Below are 25,517 nucleotides of genomic sequence, written 5' to 3'. Positions count from 1 at the left end.
TCACAGGCCACCAGGCTGAAGTTCTGCAGGCCCTGTGGCTGTTTACTTTAATGGGTACTCTCCAAAAGACGAAGGTGGTGGCATCCAGTCCCAAGCAGCTAAGCATATTAGATTCAGAACTCTGATCAGTCAGTCAGCTGGACCTCACTCATGACCTGTTAGGAATAGATGTATGACTTCCTAGTTGGGGGTCAAAATGTTGCTATCATATTTTCCCCAGGGGGAGAAAAAGGGGAGAGGAAACATCCCAAACTGAGAGCTGCTTGCTAACTACTTTAAGAGGCTAATTTCGGGTCAGGGCTTAAATGAAGGGTGAAGACTACAGTTAGGATTAGGATTAGGTTTAGGTTAGTGTGAGTTGAGGTTAAAGGTGAAGGAGTTAACATACTCAGTGAAGGCCCTCACAGAGACAGCAATATGTGTGTATCTGTGTGCGTGAGCGGAGGGATGAACGGGTAGGGATGAGGTTAGGATGTTGTGTGTGTGTGTGGGGGGGGGGGGGGTCATTGGCGATGAATGATTACAAACAAAGCCTCTTGATCTGATAAAGTGAAGGCACAAAAGAAGTGGGTCACAGCCTGCTGGTCCACTGTCGCCTAGCTTCAGGGGCCAAAGGGGGGCCACGCAGTGGACCGTGGGTGATTTCCTTCAGAGCACATCAAAACCTCACTGCTTTGATAAACCGCTAAGCTGAATTAATTTAGCAGCCCACATTATCCTTATTAGTGTGATGCTGCCAGTGTTGAGTTGAGGGCAAATGCAAAGCAAAGACAACAACATCCTTTGTGATATAAAAAGACTTTCTGTATAGCAGCCTGAGAGTTGCTATTACAGTTACTATTAGAATATCTATTACAAACAATAATTTACGATAACAATTACTACTTACTGTTACACCACACAGCAGAGAGAAAAGACAAGGCAGAAGCACCGTTAAATACAATACAAATCTCATCAGAGAGCTTACAAATGAATAGTGTTTAATGCTAAAACATCACAACATAATGAGCTCAGCAGTATGTCACTCTTTTTCTATTGATAAAATGCATCGTAGGGGAAGGAACTGAAGAGAGCATGAAGCGTTTTGTCAGGAGTGTTGACAAACAGACACCAGTCCACCACATTGCCCTGCCTCTTTGGATGGAGATAAACATGACAGCGTCATTGCTCTTTATTATAGGCTATGGCTCCCTCTGTGGAAAAAAAAATGATATTGCATCCACTTTCCCCAAAATGATGGGTAAACGAACAAGACCATACTTACGCTGCACAGCTCTAAAGAGCGGCACAGATCAGGTCTGCTGCTCAGTGATTTTTTATCAATGATTTGATTACTTTGGGTTTAATATTTGTTTTGATTCATATTTCATAAACAATAATGTAGTCTTTTGAAAAACATCTGCAGTCGTACAGTTGTAGCTCCAGTATTTACAACCAATCACAAAGACATCAGAGGACATAAATAACCTTCTGTCTGCGATGGATTGTCAACAACGTCAACCTCCCGTCCCCTGATTTACATTAGTAAGCAGCCTTGAATTCTCTTAAAGAGTGAGTTTAGCTCCTTTGATAGCGACAGTTTACAGTGAGTATCTAGAGCAGTGTCTTCCTAGTACTTAGTGTTCTGTGCTTATGTAACATCATCCCTTAGTCATACAGGCCTGATTCTGCCTTTTTTTTCCCACTAACACACAGTTTGGCTGCCTGTTATGCAACAAAACCAGGCTCTTCAAACCTCTAGATTGCAGTATTTCTCTCTGATAGTCACAACCTCATACCAACTTGACGGAACACACAAGAATATATCTTGTGTGGTCTGTCAAGTAGCTATGTCGGTGTTTTGCCAGTGGATGGCAGCGTTTTCACACTGGTACTTGGACAGCTTGTGGCACCTGCTGAAGAGGTACTGCTCTGTCTGATCATTTATGTTACCCCCTGTGGTCTGCCATTGCTATACCATTTGGTATATACTATATGTTTGTTTTTTTAAATTTAATTTAGCATTTACCATTATTTTGCAGGAGCAAAAACACGCCCTTGCTTGCGCGCTACAGAAAGATCTGGACTGTCAAGTAATGAATTACAGTACACTACATTACAGTGAAAATATCCAGTGAAAAGGATTGTAATTTTCCATCTTTACCTCAGCATTTAGCTGGGACTGGCTTTAGAGACATACAGTACCTTGTTGCTAGGTAACATCAGTATGATGCCTCTGCCTCAACCCAATACTGCACATCACGGTGAAAAGGCATCCTTTTTTTCATACTGATAGTAAATCATGAGCTCTAAGCTATTACATGAAATGAATACTGTTTTTATTAATGTGACTTGAAGTATACGTAATGAAAAAAAGTTGTTATCTGTAATAGCCATAGGTCTGTTCACCATTGCATTTACTACAGATGTACAGTTGTGCTGTCTACCACAGCAGGGTGTACAGTAGCTGTTCCTACTGTGCATGCCTCTAACAGCACGCTGCGTTATGTAACTGAATCTGTAAGATAAAAGTAGGTTCTGTGTGTACTAGGTATTCATTATTACACATTATAATTTATTGCTAAGAAAACTTCCATGCCTCTCTCCTGCGCAGATATTAGGTCGCATAGGTGTCATTTTCAGCACATACGCTGTTTCTGTGGCAGGTGACGGCCTCGTCCGGGTGTCCATGTGGGGGGGACAACTTTTTATTCTTCCTGGATATGTGTTTGTCCAGACACAGATTCCTCTTCGGACTACAGCGACACATCTGCTCGTCTGAATCGAAGAAAGCCTGGCGCAATTGAGCTAGAAAAAAAGAAAAAGAGGATGTCATTAACGCATTGGATTCAGGGAGCAAAGAGACAAATTCAATCAGATCCCGACAGCAGGGACGATGTGAAGAGATGGGGATAGAGGAGATGTGATCTGATTCCAGGCCAGCGTACGAAAACACAGTCTTTTGTTATAGCCAGGGTTTTCACATGCCTACTACAGTCATAAAAGTCTAATTAACAAGCAGTAAGAAGTATAAGTGAGCACTGCCCTCGTGCTCTGTCTGCCACTGATTACTGTACAGCACTGTGCTTTCACCTTCTGAGCATTTTGTCCCTTCTGTTTCACTGATGTAGTACTGCTTGCCAGGTTAGGTTCTGCCATCTGTTACAGTGTGTGTGTAATCTGTCACTGTATGTGTGTGTGTGTGTGTGTGGTTTGCGAGTCAGTATCACAGTGACGTGTCACTTGACTTACATTTGCATAAAAACAAGCAAATTGAGGTGAGCCTGAGCTGGTGTGTCAGACACCGGGGGCCTTGTTAGGTTGAGACATGACATGTACTGTATTACTGCTGACCCTGCTACGATAATACTTCAATTTACTTTGTTACGTTGTTGTCTGTGTACATCCTGTGACAGTACTTTCACTGTACTCCTCTACAGTGCTACTAGAGATTATTCGGACACAGTGCACCGTGCGTGCAGTTTAGCAGCAATGCACTGTTTAGTGACTTTATTGCAAGCAATTACAGAAATGCAGAGTCAAGGATGGAGGGGTGCAAGTGGCAGTTTGGCTGAACTGGATTACGGTCCCTGCTGAGCTTTATCGAAACGCAAAAAGAACACGTTTGTAACCATACAAGAAAGCTGAAGGGAAAATATGGGTGAAACTTCAACGGTGTGACGGACTTGAAGGTTCACAACTCCTGCATTTATCTGAGAAAAGGGTTATCATAATCTCTGTAAATAGAACCATTGATGAGTTTATGAATCCTATCGAAATGCTACTGTATGGTATGAATCAAACATGCAGTATTTTAAAAGTATTGTTTCTGCTATAAAATGTAGAAATCGTGCCCTTTTTGCTACAAACCTTGACTTTTTCAGGGAAGTATACAGTGCTATTTAGGAAAAACTCTACACCTTTTTAATTGCTCTTGTATCCTTGCAGATGAAAGCAGCATTTCACTGTGATCGCACCTGCCAGTTACCAGATTGCATCGCCTCTGCTCATTCAGGGGAGGCTTAGTGGGGCTCGTTGTGTTTAGTCACTAATGAGTTGCACAAGTTGAAGGAGTCTTTAGTGGCCGTACAGTAGTTTGCAACTGTTAACGCAGTGTGTCAAGCTGCATACATTAGTGTGATTAGTGACGGCTGCTGCAGTAGCAGGGAGAGGAGGAAAGAGTTGGGGGGGGTGGTAAGGGTGAGTGGGTGTTAGAGGAGAGAGAGAGAGGGTGAGAGCTTCGTCTCACTCGCCACAGTATGTGATCACCGGTCTGCTGCATTACTCCACAATGCCGCTTTTCTGTGGTCCTCCGCTCCCTCCCTCTCTCCTCGGCTCTGCCTCTCTGTGAGCAGTAATCTCCAGTCGCTCTCGCCGCCTCACAGCTCTCTGCCCTGCCACAGCGCATCTCTATCCCCCACCCCATCCCCCCCCCGCCCCTTCCCCCTCGGCTCCGCTCTCTCCCCAGTGAGGATGACATCCCCGAATTTGATGAACCAGCGAAGCTCTCATTCCGGCTGGTGGCTTCCGAGGGAGACCCCAAATGAACGGGCTTACTGGACGAGGTGGTGCCGCGTCTGAGGAGCTTCAGCAGCAGTCTCTCAGTAAGTGCTATGCTGCTGTACTTACAGCACTGCTCCCATCAGCGATAAGGAAGGGGGGTGAGGGTGATGACTTGGTCGGGGAGAGAATGAAATCGGTGTCTTTGCTTTACAGCTCTTGTTATTTTGCCCGGTCTCAGCATGTTGGAGCTGTTACCTGACTGATTGACGGACCGCCACTACAGCTGGGGATCTGTGGAGTGATGAGATAGCGTCGGTAGCTCCCAGCTTATGCAGCAGCTGTATCTTGTCTATCAGGAGTGAGCGCTATTCCTGGTCACGACACTGAAACGCTGTGTCTTTGTTTGCCCATCTCTCTTCATCACTGTGCTTACTGTAGCATACACTCGTACAGATGGCTATCACTCCCCGGGGAGGCGTTCAAACTCCACACTGTTTGTATACGTTGTTTGTTTGTTTTTTATCTATACCAAGACTGAGGAAGTTTTGAGACAAAGTGTCCATGCAGGGTTTTTTTCCCCCCTAAATGATCTCAACTCACTTTAAGCTTCCAGCTGGTGAGGCGCTGTAGTAGTTGAGTCCAGAAAGAAAGCTGAAATCAGTTGGAAAAAGTATGACAAGACGAAGACGGTGGTTGGAGGAAAGTATCTCTATGGTAACAGCAGGTTTTTGCCAAGGCTAGAGGAGAGGTGAAGGAAGGCTTGCTGCTTCTTTCTGGCGCCTATTCAGCTGGAGCACCAATGACAGTACGCACAGGACTTTTCAGGCAGAACAAAACAGAATATTAATGAAGAGTCTGTGGGAGAGACAGAGAAAACAACAGATGAATAGATGATGATAGTATATACAGCAGTATTATGTGCTTAACGCGGAGCACACTTTATAAATTGCCGAGAATATGTAGACAATATTTATTACATAATTAGAGGTTTGGCAGGAGGACTGTGCAGTCACATCTGTTGGTGTTTATTTGAATGTGTGTTTACCTGTTTGTGGAGGGAGACCAAATTGGTGCTAGATGCAACAGAGGAAATGAGAGACACCTGTGTGCAGTCAAAAAACTCTCTGCAGAGCAGTCCTGTCAATTCTACTGTGAGCTGTGATGAGAGAGAGAGAGAGAGAGAGAGAGAGAGAGAGAGCTCCATATCCTCAAGTGTCATTTTCCCTAAAGCCTCCTTTAGAAGCCCACACTGATCCTCTTTGTCATTTGGATTTGTGATATAATGATGGACCGGATTTTTGAAGTGCTCACTTTTATAGATTGCGATACTCCGTCGACTCGACCGCCACTTCCATTGGTAATACCAGAGCATTCGGGTGCAGGTCTGGGGCTTTGACAGGCCCCTGGTGAATACTGAAGGTGTTCTTTCAGTGCCACATTTAACCCACCTTGTTACGTACGACAATCACCATGCAACAGCCGTGTCATTGGAGAGCTGAGGAATAATACCGACCAATTAGTGATTAGAGGCTAACTGTGGTTTTAGATGACTGGGTTTACACCCTTTCTACTGCAACACATTCCACAGGATGCTTGCCGTGATTTCCACATGACAACATATCTTCCTGCAACTGGCTGCGTGGGAACTGCAGGCCTTTTAAACCGTTTCAGGGTGGGCTCTTACTTTAATAGCTCATGTAACAAAAGGCAGCTGTTTCTGACCAGTGTTTAGGTATTCCTTTGAGTGTGCTGGTGCAGTAACCATGAGGCTGGATGGTTAAACCTATGTGTAAACTGTGAACAGAATTTGCTCCCCTAACTACTGTGAAAATCTTTTTAAAAAACAGTGTATTCAAATGCATTCATGCATAACCTTCCCTCATCTCCAAAGCCCGCGGTGTTCAGCAGGAAACTACAGGGCCGGACAAACCAGAGAGCTGCTGCAACGGCTGAAGCCTGAAGCTCTCAATCCTCCTTTTGCACGACTGTGGTATTACTAATTTGTTGTTGTCATGACAATGGGCATAAAATGTCTCTCAGTGTGTGTGGAGAGGAAAGATCAAACTGGAGGGGAGTGGATGGGAGAGGGACTGCGAGCTTGTTTTTAGAGAGGGATCTGTGCCACTACAGTGTTGCAACAGGTCTGTGATTCACCGCTGCCTACAGCCCATACAGTGGCACTGGCCCCTGGTCACCCTGCAGACTGAATGTAGAGCAACACCATGACTGGGATGCAACCTCTCTCCACTCTCCTCCTCTTCAACAACTCTGACTCACTGCCCAGCACACATTATTCAGCCCACGAGAAAAGAGCTCCTCGGCTGAGTTGGAAGCCAATGTTCCTCGGTGAATGTCACTGTTCTGTTGTTGACGAGCTCTCATCGACAAGCAGCATTTGCCTGATCCGCAGGTACTGTGGTTACACCGCTTGTGCCGGTTGTGAATCCAAGCCAAAATGTCATCCTCTGGACTGGAACATGTATGTACGTTGCGTTTCAGGAGCAAGAATCCGGAGATGTTCATTAACCACAGATAGGCCAGCTCAGGGGTCGAACTGTCTTTCCTGTAGTTGTAATGAGCTCTTAAAAGTATAGTTATTAGTAATTGCTTTCAGGGAGCAAATTATTGCAGAGGAGGAGCCCAGCTGCACAGTCTGTTAGCTCAGCTCATTATGGGCAGTGAGCTAGCACTTGAGTCTGGGAGGAAGACAGCCAGATCTGAGTCCCATCTGGTGCCGCGTGATAGGATGGCACCCTGTGGCCACCGACCTAACCACTGGCTGGCTGTTGAGGAAGTTCTCCACATTGTTGAGAAGTACACAACTTTAAATCATGCAGCGTCTCAGCACTCACAAGGCGTCTGTGTCTCTCAGAATCTTTGGGGGGAATCACACCTGCGAGGTTAGAGTGGTTTCTCTAACTACCCTGCAGGTTGCAGAGCAACAATATACCAACAGGACGTTTTGACATGTCATCCGAACCAGACAGCAGGGATATGTGCCGCTGACGTCATGCGCTTACAGGCTGAAGATCAGCAGGTGCTGGAGAAAGCTCACCTCGGCTAACGCTTTGCCCATGCCATCATCACTCATTACGAGCCACCTGCTCCGGCACCGTGTCATGCCAACGAAACCGGAATACCAGGCAGTATTCCGATGCGGCCCGGGCACATGCTGTGCCGCTGAACAACCCACCTTCTCCCCAAATGACCCCCTTGAAGCATGAGGATTACATCAGCCACATTTCTGGGCAAATATTAGTAAGCACCAGAGTCATCTCTAAGAGGCTCATAGTATCCGTTGTTCATCTGCAATGTCTGTGTTAGTTTTGTTATGTTTTGTTTTTTTTGTGTGACACAGATGCTACTGCGTGTGATCCTCTGAGCATGTTACTGTGGGGAGGAGTGGGAGGTGAGCCTCTGCTTTTAATAGACACTCTCCCTCCCTGTCGCTCAGTCTTCCGCCTGCCTCTTGATCACAAAAGCTGCCAAATATATCCAGTGGTGGTAAAAGAGGCTGTTGTGTGAACACGAGCAGGCTATTTATAGCCTCCGTTAAGCCAGAATATGAGCGCATATTTGGTCAGCGCAGTGTGCATATCTCCTGTGGTGCACTCATCATACATCTATCTGCCAGTCATCTGTGTGATCACGTTGCTGTATGAACGGAAGAAGTGTTAGCGATGTCTAAAGCATGACTACCGTGGGATGACTAGGTCTATGTGCTGTGTGAACTTCTCACGTCGTCAGTTCTTGATTACTAATTCTTGCAGTTGGAACCAATATTACAGTTTGGTCTTGGTGTATTTAATAAGGGCACATTTGCTTGATTAGGTATTTGTAATGACCTTTTTGTCTTATGACCCCCTTCAAATGAAGCGACCCCCCCCTTCACAGCTTGCATTTGTTTACTGGTGACCAGTTCATCCAAAGAGTGACCCCCCCCCCCCCCCCCCCGTTGTTTTATCTGCATGAGTTGTAGAGGTAAAAGTATCGGGTCATTCACAAGAAGAAAAGCAAAGATTTAAAGGAAAGTCCGAAAATTAATCATAATTTGGTATTGCAGAAATATGTTGGGTTTTTTTATGTATTCCTGTCCTCTTAAACATCTTGTGACCCCTCAGGTTTGCCTTGTGACCCCTTGTGGGGGGTCCACTGATCCAGGGCTTGATATCCCTTATTTACTTGTTTGATAGGTAAACATTTCGAGACATGCTGTAACTTTTAGGGTATCAGAACACATGGGAGGTAAATTATTCCAGTTGGCAGGCAGTAAAAAGCCATGCATACAGTGTGATTATAAAAGGTAAGTGTTTTACATAAGAGCATTGAGTCAGCCCTTCAGTTTCCAAGAGAGGTTGTGCATAAAGACTGTTTACTGTCATGTTTCTCTCCCTATTCCCTATCTCCCATCCTCTCTTCTCGCTCTCCTCTCCCACAGATTAGTGACTACATCCATCCACTCTCTAGAAAAGACCGCCCCCCCCCCACTCCCCCTTCGGAAAACAAAACCTCGTTAAAAACACCAAACCGCCAGAATTGCTGGACACATGTCACAGGTATTACTCTCCCCATGGTAAGAGTCTGTTTCCAGAGCGCGCAAAGTCAGCCATCTGTATGTCAGTGTGCCTTTACGCTGTAGCTAAGCTGGTGTGTCCTCATGTGTCTTGGCACCCCACGTCACTCTCTGACTGTTTGCCGTCCTTGAGGCGTGAATCTGTTACAGTGGGACAGGCTAAAGACAATCACCCATGGGTGCATGATTGTGAAACTACCTTAAAAGTAATGAAAAACTGTGAAAAGAGAGGTCAAGCTAGGTTCATCTCTCAAAAGTACTATTAGTATTTTACAAAAATACTTATTTCTCTCAGTGATCAAAAAAAAGAAAATAAACCATAAATCATCATTTTGTTTGATAATGTCACATTAAAGTATTTTTATTTTTATTTTGGTAAAGACAATCTTATGGTGGATTTGCTCTCCTGTCTGGGAGTGAGATTCAAAAATGAAGTCCTGACTATTTATTTTGTCCTGTAATTGTAACAAAAAGTAAAATGTGGCACGTGGTTCGGTATATTCCACCTAGCAGCTTGCAGCGATGTGTGAAGCGACTCGCCAAACAGGGAATACTCCATTTAGGGAAACACAGACGGCAATTCGCATCATTTTAGATCCAACGAGCGCAAACGTTGCTGACCTACTGTTGTGAGATTTCTGGGTAATGAAGTCCGTATGATTCAAAACGTATCCTCTTAATGTGGCGGCAAATTGTCCAACGCAGCCATGGCATCACCTCCATGATGAAGATACTGTAGAATGGCCACAAGCATCTACTGAGTTAGAGAACACACTAAGTGTAAATGTAGTTTGTTACTTCCAGCTTTTCTTATATTCCATAAATAAACTACGTTATAATCACAACACTATACTGTCTCTTATATGTGGTGGAAATGGGAAATCTTTGAAGCATCTAGTGATTCTGTGCAGTAAGGTTGTTATATTGTTTTTACTGGCTCCAGCCCCACATGTGTCTGCATTGTGACTGTGTGTTAGTGCTGCCATACACTAAGTGCTGTGAGTGTGTATTTGTGACTGCTGTTTCTCTGGTTTCCAGTGCTCCTGCAATGCTGTAATGGCACATCTAATTGTATCATCAAATGCCACCAAACAAGCGCAGTCTTGTACACACACACACACACACACACAGAAACATTACAAGTGTATTGGTACTTATACTGCAGTTAGTATTTTAGACAGTAAGAAGATATCTTAAACACTCATAAAGCAACGTATCTGCTCACATCCACGGCTCCCAGAGATTCATGATACATGATACCAAACTGTCAGAGAAAAGTTAGGTCCATGCTATGTTCTCGTTTCCAGGTTGAGCAGGAAATCTCACTCGTCCAGAGGAAGATGTCTGACCTTGAGTCAGTGCTGCAGCAGAAGGATATAGAGTTGAAGGCCTCAGAGACCCAGAGGACCATCCTGGAACAGGACCTGGCAACCTACATCACAGAATGCAGTGTGAGTAGCGCCTTGGTGACGCCTATTTAACACTTTCCACTCCTTTTATAAGCACATTATGGCCTTGCTGTTGCGTTCGAGTGCATTAGTTTTAGCTAACTAACTATCAGCTGACTGAATGTGTGCATGCATGTGTTGGTTTCAGAGCCTGAAGCGCAGTTTGGAACAGGCTCGTATGGAGGTGTCACAGGAGGACGATAAAGCCCTGCAGCTCCTCCATGACATCCGGGAGCAGAGCAACAAGCTGCAGGAGATCAAAGAGCAGGTAGGACGGCATCGTGGGCGTCATCTCGGTGTGTCAGTGGGTTGAGATACACACTATTTACTCCTAATGTCGTGGGCTCAAAACTAAACCAAGGCACAGTAAGGCACTGATCAGCTACCTAACATTGCGATCATTGTACAATTCTTAATGATAATCATTTCATAATGGCAGTCAGATGGAGCAGGTCAGTGTGTGGGGTGTGAATGTTAATCAGACCTCACCACTCTCCGTAGGGTTGCAGCCAGTATAACATCTACCACATCATGTTAGACAGCGTGTTCAGAAAACCCTCACGTCGCAGTCCCCTATTTATGTGAATTATTGTTGAATATACTACACAAGGATGCAGTTCATCTACAGTGTTTTATCTGAAAAAAAGGTCAGTTTACCACGTGGCTGTGAGGAGAAATTCACTTCACAAAGAATAAACAAACAAACGTTAAGTTCATTAATTTGCAGGAGTTGGTTATATAGTCTGTAGTTCTCTGTATCAAGTGTCTGCTGGGTCAACTCAGTGTGAATGAGGAATACTATTAATTAAAGAGACACGGGAGCTTTACTGTAGCGCAACCCTTAATTACTGAAATCAAATGTGATGAGTGTGTGGCATGTATGCATGCTTCTGCATGTGTGGCGGCACCACACGGCCGAGCGCTGCCAACTGTGACAATTAAGCTGTTACAAGACATGACAGTTTAGGACAACAGATAGAGAGCACGAACAATCATCTTCCTGGCATTATGCACCATTTTTTGTCTTCTTAAAAAGGTAATAGAAAAGCAACCTGTTTTCCTCAGCCTACACTAGTGCTGGTTACCAAGCACTGAATGCATTGTGCAATGGTTGCTATGGCAATGAGGGCCATATACCTACGAGTAAAGAGAGCACTGATGCAGTGGGCAGGCTGTCGTGATGAGGTGCTGGGGCTTCAGCTCAAACAGAATATTTGACCATCACTCGAAACATCCCCCTAAAATGAGCGATGCTGGTTAGAGGAATGCACCCTGTCCTGAAAAGTGCATTTTATTGTCTCTTATCTTAATAAACTCCCCTGCTGAGAGAGATTTGCATTTAATATCATGTACTGCATGCACTTTCCTTTTAAAGGGAGAAAACGCAATTTAACTTGTGTTGTGGTTCAAAAATTACAATTATACAATACAATATTATAGTAGAGGAGGTTCATGCAAGCCTGTTGAAGTAGTCCAGGCAGGAGCCCCGTTTAGAGGTGTGGTCAGGTGCCCATATGGACATTGAAACAGGTTCTGCTTGCTGTAATCATTCCTCCTGTTCCTACTGACCATTAAAAGATTCTCTCCTAATGTGCTTACAATGTTAAGTGATGGGGGACAGAATCCACAGTCCTGGTTTTGAGCAAAAAGTCTATCTGAAGCTAATATGAGGCGTCAGCAGTCTGAGTTAGCAACATCAAGTGGAAATCCTCCAAAGTTACAGTCTGCTTAGTACGAAACCCTCTCTTCTTCTGTCACGATCCATTAACATTGCCAGTAGTTTGACCCAGAATGTCAGATCCCGCTGCATGAAATGGGCATGATTGTCAGGTGGTCTGTTTAGAAAAGTTGTTGGACGCAGATCCCCCACTTCCAACGCACGCAAGGGGTTTCAGAGAGTGTTTGCCTTGCTTCTCAGTTGAAGCGTATTGAGGCCCGTGGGGAAAAGGGTGTTTGGCTGTCAGATCCTTTTCCTCAGCAACATTGCTATGCTAATGTACATTTTAGCATGTTACGATGTAAAGTGCTATTTCTTTACAGCCTCAAAGGCCAAGCGTGACTATAGACTTATTAGTTAATTTGACATTTGTGGAGTGCGTTACTACCAAAGTCTATGTCTTCTGTCCAGGGTCTCTCCAAATAAAAGGTCAGGATTTGTTTGCCAGTAGGCTCAAGTTAAAGTTGAACTCTGTCAGCGGAATATTCATAACACAACCCCATGAGGATTATCAGGAGGTGTATGTAAAGGTTCATGTTGGTCTGTAACACTGTGGTTGATATGATCACCTCATAACTGGGGGGGATTTAGAAATAGCAAACCTTCTCTGGATAAATTGTGATTAAAACAATAAGAGTACAGTATGTATCTTCAAATGTAGTCCGCTGCTCATGAATATTATCTGGCTCTGCGTTCCCATTGGTGCCTCTCAGCAGGGTATTTACGCCAGCTAAATCCAGCACTTCATCTTGAAAAGCATCTGTCTCCCACGCTCTGTCATATGACTGCAGTGTTTATCATTTCCATGCAGAAGCCATGCAGTGTTGGATCAACAAACAGTAGAGATTGGGGATAGATTCCTTTTCAGAGAAAAGCAATCTGTGCCAAAGCCATTAAGACCTGCAAACATATGCAAAGAGACACGAGAGCAAAGAAGAAGAAAGTAGAACTATGGGCAATCTCACAAAATGGGTTAGAAGGCTCGACACTTGGGCCGTCAATGTGTGTGTGTGTGTGTGTGCGTGTTGTGTGTGTGTATGAGTGCATACATTTTTTTTTTTAAATCCCTTGTACAGTTACACTTGCAAGTGGACAGGTCTGCATTGTTTCTTTAGCGTTCTGTTAGATTGATTGAGGGTGCACTTGGTTATCTCATAATGATAATATAATGAAAGCAGACTTGAAGGTACCCACATTGTGTGTATATCCTTGAGTCCCGACAAATTTCCTCCCTCTAAAACGTTTGCCAATGTTTTAATCATGCATTATTTACGTCCATGTTTGCTTGGGGTCTTCTTCTTTTTCTTCATTGGTGCTATTCTTGGCGCATTACCGCCATCTGCTGACAATTGACGGTTCGCTAAGCCCGGCCCGAGTTGGCTGAAAACGCCCCATGCGGAGGAACCAACATCATTGTCCTTGTGTTGCAGTGTAGAGCGAGTTAGTCATTGTAACAATGTAAAAACGTTGCTTCGTAGCACTGCTAGTGGACAAAAACCTCCACAGGGTACTTTTAACATTCACTCCGGTTAATTACACTCAAGTCCTTTCAAGTGTCTGCGGTCTGATTTTCTTACAGTACGGAGATGAATCGCAACCAATGACTAGGAAAAATATATTCAAAAACTATGAAACACTACAGCAGAAAGAAAAGGTAGTCTTTTGAGTGGAACTCTGGGGATAACCTCAACAGCAGAGCGTGCGAGTTTACCAGCTTTAATCTTGAGGCTGATCAGTCGTGAACAAAAAGACTGCTCTTTGATATGTTCCTCGACGTTCCGAGGTTTGAGATGAAAAACGCTTGTATGGAACTCCATTCCAGATACCCTGCATCCAGCCAAAGAACAAAATGAAATAAACAGATGTGCCATTACCTAATTTACAGTAATATCACCCTCACTGAGAGTTAAACTCCGAGAAGTGCAGTCGTACTTGAAGATGAGTCTTTAAGGCTGATGATACTGTGGATAAAGATTGTAAGCAGCCCCAAGATAGCGAACAGACAGATAATTACCGGTTTGAAGGTCTCTCTCAGTCTCTAGGAGGTTTTAAATCTGTAAAGCTGCAGTGTGAATTGATAGCGTTGAGAGTGATTGCCGGCTTTACACTAAACTGTATGAGTTTTGAATGTCTTTTATGGTCTTTTATGGTGTTTTCAAGCCGAGCCAACCACAACGGCTCAATTCGTGTGACGCAAATATGTTTGCTTCTTCATGCAGCCGATAACCAGAGTGAGCCATGGACAGGAACTGTACTGTATGGCTTTTCTGTAATAACTGTGATTCAGAGCTCCACCAAGGCCTTCGTTGTTTAACGTCATATTGAAAGCCGAATTCCCTCGTCTTTAATTTTTTCATACTGAGTCACTGTTTTGCCTAAGAGTTACCGAAATGTGGAAATCATTTATAGCGCTTATTTACTCGGGAAGTCACGACAAGATGAAAAGTAGTTCCCAGGAGATCCAGTCAATCCTCATTGATGGGAGCTGTCAGTGAGGGGTAGTCACACAGGCGCTGTTATAAGGATCACATCCGCCTCACTGGTGCTTTTTCAGGTCAGTTTCCATACATATGGAAGGCCAACATCTCCCTAACGTAACAGATGAGGGAGACAGTCAAACTATTTTAGCGTTGTTTTCACCGTGTCTGATGTTGTCTTCTTCACTTGTCCTAATCTGCGTCGGTAGAGCGTCAGTCTCCCTGGATGCAGAAGGATGCTGCTTTTGATTAGCCTGACAGACAGGCCGATGTGCCCTGTGAGCTGATGAGGAGGTTGAAATGAGATCCGTTAGGCTGTGACTAATTACTATTAAACAGGCATGTGCATTAAGTGACTCTGGCTGATCAGAATTTTCCCCTCCCCACGTTCCTGTCTCTGTTCATCGACTTTATATACCATCACTGTGGTTACACCTGCTGCCATATTTGAAGTGTCTGTGTACTCGCCTGACTACCAAAACATATGACGTGTAATGGCTTTCATCCATTCTGTTCAGTTACAACGTGCTACTGTGCTCGCAGCGTAGCTAAAATACATCTCTTATGAATGAGTTTGTTCTTATCAATGATGCAGTGGCTTCTAACAAGAACATTTTCTTCAAACAGGTTCAGGCCAGACAACACTGGCGCTGATGGAGAGCTCTTTTCCACCTCAGACATGCAGTAATCACTCTGCCAATTTTTCCCCAAATTTGCTGCACTGGTAGAAGGGCACCCTTAATGGCTGCTAAACAAATACAGTCCTGTTAACTGGCTAAAGTGCTCACAAGTAGCCAGAATTTGAAAAGACCGTCTTCCATTCCGTTCACTTTTTGGCAGAGTGCTCCACTAAGTGTAATTATTATTATTTTCATCATATTGCTCTCCTCCTCTCCTCTCCTGTCCTCTCATCTCCTCTCCTCTCCTCTCCTCTCCTCTCCTCTCCTCTCATCTCCTCTCCTGTCCTCTCATCTCCTCTCCTCTCATCTCCTCTCCTCTCATCTCCTGTCCTCTCCTCTCCTCTCCTCTCATCTCCTCTCCTCTCCTCTCATCTCCTCTCCTCTCCTCTCCTCTCCTCTCATCTCCTCTCCTGTCCTCTCATCTCCTCTCCTCTCATCTCCTCTCCTCTCATCTCCTGTCCTCTCATCTCCTCTCCTCTCCTCCTCTCCTCTCCTCTCCTCTCCTCTCCTCTCCTCTCCTGTCCTCTCATCTCCTCTCCTCTCATCTCCTCTCCTCTCATCTCCTGTCCTCTCCTCTCCTCTCCTCTCATCTCCTCTCCTCTCCTCTCATCTCCTCTCCTCTCCTCTCCTCTCCTCTCATCTCCTCTCCTGTCCTCTCATCTCCTCTCCTCTCATCTCCTCTCCTCTCATCTCCTGTCCTCTCATCTCCTCTCCTCTCCTCCTCTCCTCTCCTCTCTCCTCCTCTCCTCTCCTCTCCTCTCATCTCCTCTCCTGTCCTCTCATCTCCTCTCCTCTCCTCCTCTCCTCTCCTCTCTCCTCCTCTCCTCTCCTCTCCTCTCATCTCCTCTCCTCTCCTCCTCCTCTCCTCTCCTGTCCTCTCATCTCCTCTCCTCTCCTCCTCTCCTCTCCTCTCCTCTCCTCTCCTCTCATCTCCTCTCCTCTCCTCTCCTCCTCCTCTCCTCTCCTCTCCTGTCCTCTCATCTCCTCTCCTCTCCTCCTCTCCTCTCCTCTCCTCCTCTCCTCCTCCTCTCCTCTCCTCTCCTCTCATCTCCTCTCCTCTCCTCTCCTCCTCCTCTCCTCTCCTGTCCTCTCATCTCCTCTCCTCTCCTCCTCCTCTCCTCTCCTCCTCCTCTCCTCTCCTGTCCTCTCATCTCCTCTCCTCTCCTCCTCTCCTCTCCTCTCCTCTCCTCTCCTCTCCTCTCATCTCCTCTCCTCTCCTCTCCTCCTCCTCTCCTCTCCTCTCCTGTCCTCTCATCTCCTCTCCTCTCCTCCTCTCCTCTCCTCTCCTCCTCTCCTCCTCCTCTCCTCTCCTCTCCTGTCCTCTCATCTCCTGTCCTCCTCTCCTCTCCTCTCATCTCCTCTCCTCTCCTCCTCTCCTCTCCTCTCATCTCCTCTCCTCTCCTCCTCCTCTCCTCTCCTGTCCTCTCATCTCCTCTCCTCTCCTCCTCCTCTCCTCCTCCTCTCCTCTCCTCTCCTCTCATCTCCTCTCCTGTCCTCTCATCTCCTCTCCTCCTCTCCTCTCCTCTCATCTCCTCTCCTCTCCTCCTCTCCTCTCCTCTCATCTCCTCTCCTCTCCTCCTCCTCTCCTCTCCTCTCCTCTCATCTCCTCTCCTCTCCTCCTCCTCTCCTCTCCTGTCCTCTCATCTCCTCTCCTCTCCTCCTCCTCTCCTCTCCTCTCCTCTCCTCTCCTCCTCTCCTCTCCTCTCCTGTCCTCTCATCTCCTCTCCTCCTCCTCTCCTCCTCCTCTCCTCTCCTGTCCTCTCATCTCCTCCTCCTCTCCTCTCCTCTCCTCTCCTCTCCTCTCCTGTCCTCTCATCTCCTCTCCTCCTCTCCTCTCCTCTCATCTCCTCTCCTCTCCTCCTCTCCTCTCCTCTCATCTCCTCTCCTCTCCTCCTCTCCTCTCCTGTCCTCTCATCTCCTCTCCTCTCCTCCTCCTCTCCTCTCCTCTCCTCTCATCTCCTCTCCTCTCCTGTCCTCTCATCTCCTCTCCTCTCCTCCTCCTCTCCTCTCCTCTCCTCCTCCTCTCCTCCTCCTCTCCTCTCCTCTCCTCTCCTCTCATCTCCTCTCCTCTCCTCCTCCTCTCCTCTCCTGTCCTCTCATCTCCTCTCCTCTCCTCCTCCTCTCCTCTCCTCTCCTCCTCCTCTCCTCCTCCTCTCCTCTCCTGTCCTCTCATCTCCTCTCCTCTCCTCTCCTCTCCTCTCCTCTCCTGTCCTCTCATCTCCTCTCCTCTCCTCCTCATCTCCTCTCCTCTCCTCCTCCTCTCCTCTCCTCTCCTCTCCTCTCCTCTCCTCTCCTGTCCTCTCATCTCATCTCCTCTCCTCCTCTCCTCTCCTCTCCTCCTCTCCTCTCCTCTCCTCTCCTGTCCTCTCATCTCCTCTCCTCTCCTCTCCTCTCCTCTCCTGTCCTCTCCTCTCCTCTCCTCTCCTGTCCTGTCCTCTCATCTCCTCTCCTGTCCTCTCATCTCCTCTCCTGTCCTCTCCTCTCCTCTCCTCCTCTCCTCTCCTCTCCTCTCATCTCCTCTCCTGTCCTCTCATCTCCTCTCCTGTCCTCTCCTCCTCCTCTCCTCTCCTCTCCTGTCCTCTCATCTCCTCTAATCTCCTCTCCTGTCCTCTCCTGTCCTCTCCTCTCCTCTCCTGTCCTCTCATCTCCTCTCCTCTCCTCCTCCTCTCCTCTCCTGTCCTCTCATCTCCTCTCCTCTCCTCTCCTCTCCTCTCCTCTCCTCCTCTCCTGTCCTCTCCTCTCCTCCTCCTCTCCTCTCTTATCCGGAGGTTTCTATGGTTTCTTTGTGCAGGAATATCATGCCCAGCTGGAGGAGATGCGAGTTTCCATCAGACAACTGGAGGAGGACCTGTCTGCTGCTCGTCGCCGTAGCGACCTGTACGAGGCTGAGCTGAAAGAGTCTCGGCAGAGCAGCGAGGAACTGAAGAGGAAGACTGCCGACTACCAGCATCGGATGCAGAAGGTCTACACCGTAACTAAAGCTGTCAATGATCCCGAACGTTACATACTGCTCATATTCTGTATTGGAGTGTAACACAATGTATAACACATATCACATTTAACTGACTTGTAGTCATTATGAGGTTCTACCTTACTGTCTACTTGCCATGATCATCACCGGGAGGGATCTCAGAGTTTCCCGTGTCTTCACAGGCCAAAGAGCAAGGCAAAGCAGAAGCAGATGACCTGATGACCAAGTTGGAGAAGGTAGTTTATGAAGTTCATTTTACTGAAATGAGATTCTGTGATTGGAGAGAACTGCAAAAGAAAATATGTCTAGATAAGGACACTGATAAGTTCAAGTGACTTTAACAACAAAGGATCAATCTTTACACATCATAACGATGTTTTTCTTTTTTAGACCAGTGCCGAGCAGCAGATAAAGATCCAAGATCTTCAAGAGAAGCTCGGCAAGGTAGGATATTTTTGTTGGGAAGATGAATGAATAATTTATGTGAGCGTGCATTCCCAAATGCAAGAGATGTAACATCATTTTACACTTTCAGAAGATTGTATAAACTCCTTCTTTACCCTCCCTGACCTCCTTCTTTCTCTCGCTCTCTCTCTCTTAAACTGCGGCCTACAGTCAGATTTGGTTTATGGCCCGAGAGCATTTAAGCTGTCTTCTCAAACTGGAGTTACTGCTTAATTATCAGCAATCAAACAGTTTTGCCTCATTAGTAAAGATAATTTCATCCTAATTGTCTTTTCCTAGAAATGAATATTTAAAAGTACCATCCGTTCTGCCAAGAGCACATGAGGTTGTTGCTGCTGATATTCAAGGCTGACTGAGCCCACATTTGGGATAGGTCTACTTCTGACTCGGTGCAAGCTAGTTCATGAAATAATCAGCAGGGTAGGACTGTCTCTCTTAAAATGACTCAGTGAAGTTGAAGGATTTCATATTAGCAATATACAGAAGTTGTTTTTAAAAGGATGTCAATGATTCCTTTGTGGCTTTATATTATATTGTAACCTAGTGTCACCAGTGTTGCTTGGAATACTGAGCAGGCAAAGCAGCTGCATATATAACTGATTCATTTATTCATGTATTTAATTATACACAATTATTATACTGCGACGTGTTCAGATGCTTTTTATTTTGACTCAATTCTTTTCATTGATGTAGTTGTTAATCAACAGTCTACAGTGGCATGTTGTATCGGTTTGGACATGAGGTTTTGTAAATTAGAGATTAATATAGACTTTCTGTTACATTCAAGTGTGTGTAAATAACAAGTGCGAACATATACTTTTTGATTTTAGTCGTTAAAGGCCAGTGCTGAGGCTACAGACCTCCTTCAGAGTATGAGAATGGCCAAAGAGCGCGTGGAGCGAGACCTGGAGAGGCTACAGAACAAGGAGGACTCCAGTGACAGCCTGCGGAGACGCCTCCGTGAGACTGAGGTACACACACACACACCTCTGGTATCACACACACACACACACACACACACACACACACAGCCTAGCATATATGTGTCCTGGCCTCCTGCCGGTTTCGTCCTGTTATTCTGTCATTTGTAGCTTCGCGCCATCACAAACCTCTTGTGTTACATGAATAAATCTGGCTTGGGTATCTGCTAAGCACAAAGGGCCCATATGTTGTCTCGTAAACATGTTGTTTTTGCACCTTCTGAGGAACGCTTGTGCTGTGACGGCACGATAGCATGTCAGATAGCACAGTCTGAAAAGCAAACGCACTTGTGATGACATTATGTGATGTCATGCGATTTGTAGTATTTCCTGCTTTGTGAAGCTACCTCGCTGTCCCATTTTTTTTTAAAGCACACAGGGTAAAACTAAACAAAGCTGATGAAATAAATAAACATTGATGCGCCTCTGCAGACAAGCATAGTCTCAGACTTTCACCTACATCACAGCAGAGTATGAGGCCTTTAGTGCATTAAGTTGTACAGTCCTGATGCATGCATTGAGAAAACAAATGACTAACAAAGTAGTATTCATTGTGTGGAGACAATCTGTGGTCCTGAACAGAAAGGCAGTTATTGTTGCTGGTCTTATGAAGCTAATCAGTCTGCATGTGACATTTCGAGAATTGGTTCTCGGGCGGCTCAGTGCTTCTGCTGTAATGCAGATAAACTGTTAAACAGGCCAAATTCACTGGGTACATTGTGAATGCCTTAACATTCATACATATTAGATTTAACAAAAAGAAAAGATCCATAGCTGTGGAAATGCCTTTTAATAATGGTGCATTTTTTTATTTCACTGCACTTCAGTAACTTAACACTCTTATGAGCTCCAGTGTTTTGTTTTTGCTATTGGATCTGCTTCTTGGACCCTTTAAATTACTCTTTAAATCAAGTTTCTGCTAAACAGATATAGGAAAAGTGTGCAGGTTTCAGTTAGTGTGCAAGAGTGCAGATACAAGCAGGCAAACCTTTCATCATCTTCATCATTGTCTCATAAGTATCTGTCTCAGAAACCCTTTGTTTGTTTATAGGTCAGAACTGCACGGTGGCCTCACACAGTCGTCTTTAATATGATGCTGCTGTAGATATACGTGTGTGTATACATTATGTATTCATTCCTGCTCGTGTCTACAGTTACATATACTTGATTTTTGCAAGGGGTTGTTATTGACTTCACATCAAGCACTAGACATGTTAATTTGGTCATTAGCATAGGTTCATTTGGAAAGGAGCGTCAGAGGAAAGAAAACGCAAATATGGTCAAATTTACACAGCTCCGAAGACCTCTCACACCATCACACATGAATGCAAATGGGCTCTTTGGAACCATTGTGGGGAACTTGGAATAATGAGATATAAACATTGCAGAGGTGCATTACTAACAAGCCAAACGGATGCGGTTGCTGCAGTGCATCATCAATTCTTCCTTGAAGTGGAAATCTTAAGTCTACTTAGCATTTCTACAGAGTGTGCTATGATTGACTGTGGACTGTGGATCTTTTGCCCTGAGATTGCAATTTAAAAACTAAAAGAAACATTCTGTACGCCCTTTAACGCTTGTGTGTGTGTGTGTGTGTGTGTGTGTGTGTGTGTGCGCGCGTGTGCAGGATGGCAGGAAGACTCTGGAGAACCAGGTGAAAAGGCTGGAGATTGTCGAGCGCCGCGAGACCAAGCTGAAGGACGAGGCCCAGAGCAAGGCCCAGCAGATTCAGCAGATGGCGGATAAGATTCTGGTAACCCACCTTTCACCACGTGTGCGGAGCTAAAATAATCGGAGGAGGTGTGAGATAAACATAGCTCATTGTCATCGTTGCAGAGGAAGTGCTATTTTACATAATATTTCTGAAAAACCTCCCTCTTATCATTCACTACCTTTATGGATGAACTGGATGTTATTTCTATATGCACAAAGTTACCCCGTACAATAAGTAGCATCACGTCTCATTTCAAAGCCCTTATACCATGATACACCCACACAAGTGCTTTCAATTAGTTTACCTGATTATGGGCGTGTTCCAACTGTGTTTGTGTGACACATTAGGGTAGGGCCAAGTATACGAATCACTCTATATATAATTATACAAATTATGATTGTTATTAGTCCATAGAGTTTGGTCACGTCACTTAATCCCCTGCACACCTATGCCCAGCTTCAACCTGATCCCAGGTCTGAATATGCAGGTAGTAGGTGTGTCAGTTCCAGGGCTTGAGTGCTGTGTGTTAGTTCCACGTGTGCGTTTCCAGCGAAAAAGGTCAACAAAGAGTGGCTCCTGAGAGACGGTCGGGTTGACCTCATTGACATGGATGACACTGTGTCTCACGCGTATTAACACCTGCTTGCTTCCTACATCCATAGTGACAAAGGCGAGCTGCAGCTGAGTTACTACATAAAATGGCCAACAGGAAGCATCACTAACATAACATATTTGCGTGTGTGTGTGTGTGTGTAGGCGCTGGAGGAGAATCTGCGAGAGACCCAAGCCACAGCCCAGCGGTTGGAGACCCATCTGAAGCAGAAGGAGAAGCTCTATGAAGACAAGATAAAGGTAAAATCTCAGAACTCCCAGATTCTTTGGCACTTTGTAAAACTGCAGGCAGGTTTACCCTGACGTGCTCTGCGCCATGTTTGGCGGGCCATGCTTGAGGTTGAGTTGTGGGTGTGCTTGATGCTCGGGAGATCTGCAGTATGTCATCTTCACATTCTCTGTCCTGTTAAGTGATATCCTGGTTATGGTTCTGTGGGCTGCCTGGCATTGAGCAGGTGTTGGAGGCCCAGATGAAGGCGGACATGGCTGATAAGGAGATGCTGGAGTCCAGTCAGAGCAAATATGAGGAGGAGGTGCAGGAGAAGTGCAGCATCATCAGTGAGCAGAAGGCGGTAAGAACTGACCAGCTTGGCGGCGACACTATTTTAGTATTTTAACACCTATCACACTGACATAGATTTCTTGTTTGGAATCATCTCGGGTGGGTTAGTGTAGAGCACAAAAATAATGAGCCATGATCTGATCCCAGATAAAGCCGATGATGCGAAAATCTAACTGAATGTTTAATTAAAACACAAGCTACACTGTCTACGATCTCTATTCAGACCATAAATGCCATGGACTCAAAGATGAACAGCCTGGAGCAGAGAATCGCTGAGCTGTCTGAGGCCAACAAGCTGGCTGCCAACAGCAGCATCTACACCCAGAAAAACATGTAAGTACTGATACACAAAACAATGTTATTCTGTTTGACAGCAATTAAAAGCATTAGAACAACTTCCAAATTTCTCCAAATCTCCATCCAGCTGTGGCCTTTAGTTGATTGTCCCAAGTGCAATATTTGCTTCAGTCCTAATGGCATAAGATGAAGGGCAAGAGGCTGGTTACAATCAGAGCAACGGAACGTGTGGCGTAGCAGTAGGCTGCTACGTCAGGTAGCTACCTCCAACATCCAATTCAAATGGCTTCTAGTTCAACATAATACACAGACGTTTGGCATGACACGATTTAGAAGTCAACACTTGCCATTTGTACGTAACCTGAACTACCGTCCAGTTCCTTCAATACTGACCCATTGCAGGTTCGGAACGTTCCACATCAGCGGCCGCCATCTTGGTTGTTAAATGCCTCCACTGCGCTGAAACCCACCCCATATTAGATAAACGGTTGTGATTGGCCTGAACCAGAATCAGGATGGATAGAAATCTGTCTGAATGGGAGGGGGCCAGACGCATTCGCCGGAGCAAATAAAACATCCCGGGCTATATATATATATATACCAGGCTGCATTGCCTCCTGTTAAACTGTTTGCACTCATGCTATCTGTGTGGTCTTGGCAGGAAAGCCCAGGAGGAGATGATCTCAGAGCTTCGCCAGCAGAAGTTCTACTTGGAGTCGCAGGCTGGGAAGTTGGAGGCCCAGAATGCCAAACTGGAGGAGCATCTCGAGAAAATGAGTCAGCAGGAGCAGAGCAACAAGGGCCGTGTGCTGGAGCTGGAGACCAGGCTTCGAGAGGTGAGGGGGTATTACTGGGAGAGCGTGTGAATACAGGCTTTCTGACCAGAGAGTATTTACACAAAGAATCTGCGTCTCTGAGCGTAACACATAACCTTCATATGTTAGATAGATAGAGCTGAGCACTAGGCCTCTTCCGTCTGTACTTATCTGGCTCCAAATAGTGGAAACACACCTGTGTGTAATTGCTCTCCTGAATATATGTTGAGGAAATAATCATAGTGCATCATGACCCCACGTGGAAGCAGATGCAGCACATAAAACGTTTGTTAAATGATTACATATATAGGCTCTAGCCGCTCGCTTGAGTGAGAGACTTTTATTTTGAAATGTTCTACTATACAATACTTCAGAAAGGTTTTATGGGCTATAAATCCACATCTGGATTGATTGATCAACAACCTTATTGCCTCAGTGCAGATGTGTTATTACATTGCTATTGCTATTTTGAATTCAGACGTGACGGAGGAGAGCAGCACAACGGATCGAGGCGGAGTCGGACGAGGTGAAGTGTCAGTGAATCACTTCCTCCTCCTCCTCCGCCTCCTCCTCCTCCTCCTCCCTCACCCTGGATGGCTCCATTTTCCGTCTCCCCTTGCAGATCGGGCTGGAGCATGAGGAGCAGAAGCTGGAGATTAAGCGCCAGGTGACAGAGCTGACCCTGTCCCTGCAGGAGCGCGAATCCCAGATCAGCAACCTGCAGGCGGCGCGCCACGCTCTGGAGAGCCAACTGCAGCAGGCCAAGAGTGAGCTGGAGGACACCACTGCAGAGGCTGAGGAGGAGATCACTGTGCTCAGAGTGAGAGAGAGAGAGAGAGGGAGGGAGTAGAGTAGAGGAGTTCTGAAGACCATGTCTCCTTTGATGTTATATAATTCAGTGAAATCTGTCTCTGTCTCCTCGTGTCATACCTGCCAGGCACACAGAGATGAGATACAGCGCAAGTTTGATGCTTTGAGAGACAGCTGTGCGGTAAGCTGTTCACTCCTCTCCCTTTGTTCTCGTTTTCTTTTTGCTCTTTCACTCTTTCCAGGAATAGAATAGCTCTTCTGACACCAAACGCCAGCTGAATCATCACACATCATCACACATAACTAGCAACCTAAAGTGTCCAGAATGTGTCGGCCCATATGTGTTTCTGCCATTCTTGGGCTTCATTTAAAAAAACATATTTCCCTTCTACTCTCCATTTCATCACACTCTTCCTTTTTGCGGTCCTTTTTGTGGAAATAACAATTGTAACTGCTTCTATTTACGTCATCTGCCGGCTGGTGAAAAGTAGGATGTTTTCAAAGCTGTCCCAAAGCATTGTGTCAATGGTCAAAGTGAGAATTGCTGTTGTTAGGCACCAATTTTTACATTGTTGGTCAATTCATTCTCAGTTGAACTGCTCTCTGTGATCCCATTGTGCACGTTAACAACTGAATGAGCTACTGTTCCCAAACCTGCTGGAACAGTTCTTTTTGTTTGCCGCTCTTGCAGACCGCGGTTTAGTTAACACACTAAGTTGGAGCTTGAAATTTGTCATCGTTTGATCATTTTCCTTTCCATGTGTGCAGAGATATTTATGTCCTCTCTCTCTTTCACAACATTCACAGCATCTTGTCACCAGAGCTTCTGATAATGAGGCATCATGTGAAGCCAACCCACTAATGATGCTTCAAGAAACTACTGCTCCATAGCAGCCACCTTTTTATACATCTTA

General features: G+C 45.6%; 1 protein-coding gene across 1 annotated transcript in view; it reads left to right on the top strand.

The window, feature by feature from the left end:
* The first annotated feature begins 10,341 nt into the window (after window positions 1–10,341).
* The window catches only part of LOC139283861 (citron Rho-interacting kinase), a 33,502-nt gene continuing 18,326 nt past the window's right edge, over window positions 10,342–25,517 (top strand). Inside the window, exons 1-13 of the mRNA XM_070903910.1 lie at window positions 10,342–10,506; window positions 10,652–10,771; window positions 18,169–18,348; window positions 18,531–18,584; window positions 18,739–18,792; window positions 19,644–19,784; window positions 21,421–21,546; window positions 22,264–22,359; window positions 22,575–22,691; window positions 22,905–23,014; window positions 23,640–23,814; window positions 24,416–24,613; window positions 24,731–24,784. Coding sequence (XP_070760011.1) covers window positions 10,342–10,506; window positions 10,652–10,771; window positions 18,169–18,348; window positions 18,531–18,584; window positions 18,739–18,792; window positions 19,644–19,784; window positions 21,421–21,546; window positions 22,264–22,359; window positions 22,575–22,691; window positions 22,905–23,014; window positions 23,640–23,814; window positions 24,416–24,613; window positions 24,731–24,784 — 1,590 coding nt within the window. The remainder of the gene's footprint in view (window positions 10,507–10,651; window positions 10,772–18,168; window positions 18,349–18,530; window positions 18,585–18,738; window positions 18,793–19,643; window positions 19,785–21,420; window positions 21,547–22,263; window positions 22,360–22,574; window positions 22,692–22,904; window positions 23,015–23,639; window positions 23,815–24,415; window positions 24,614–24,730; window positions 24,785–25,517) is intronic.

Source organism: Enoplosus armatus, chromosome 4, assembly GCF_043641665.1.
Source record: "Enoplosus armatus isolate fEnoArm2 chromosome 4, fEnoArm2.hap1, whole genome shotgun sequence".
NCBI lineage: Eukaryota > Metazoa > Chordata > Actinopteri > Centrarchiformes > Enoplosidae > Enoplosus > Enoplosus armatus.
Note: the sequence above shows the minus strand (reverse complement) of the source record. Positions and strands in the feature narration are given on the sequence as shown.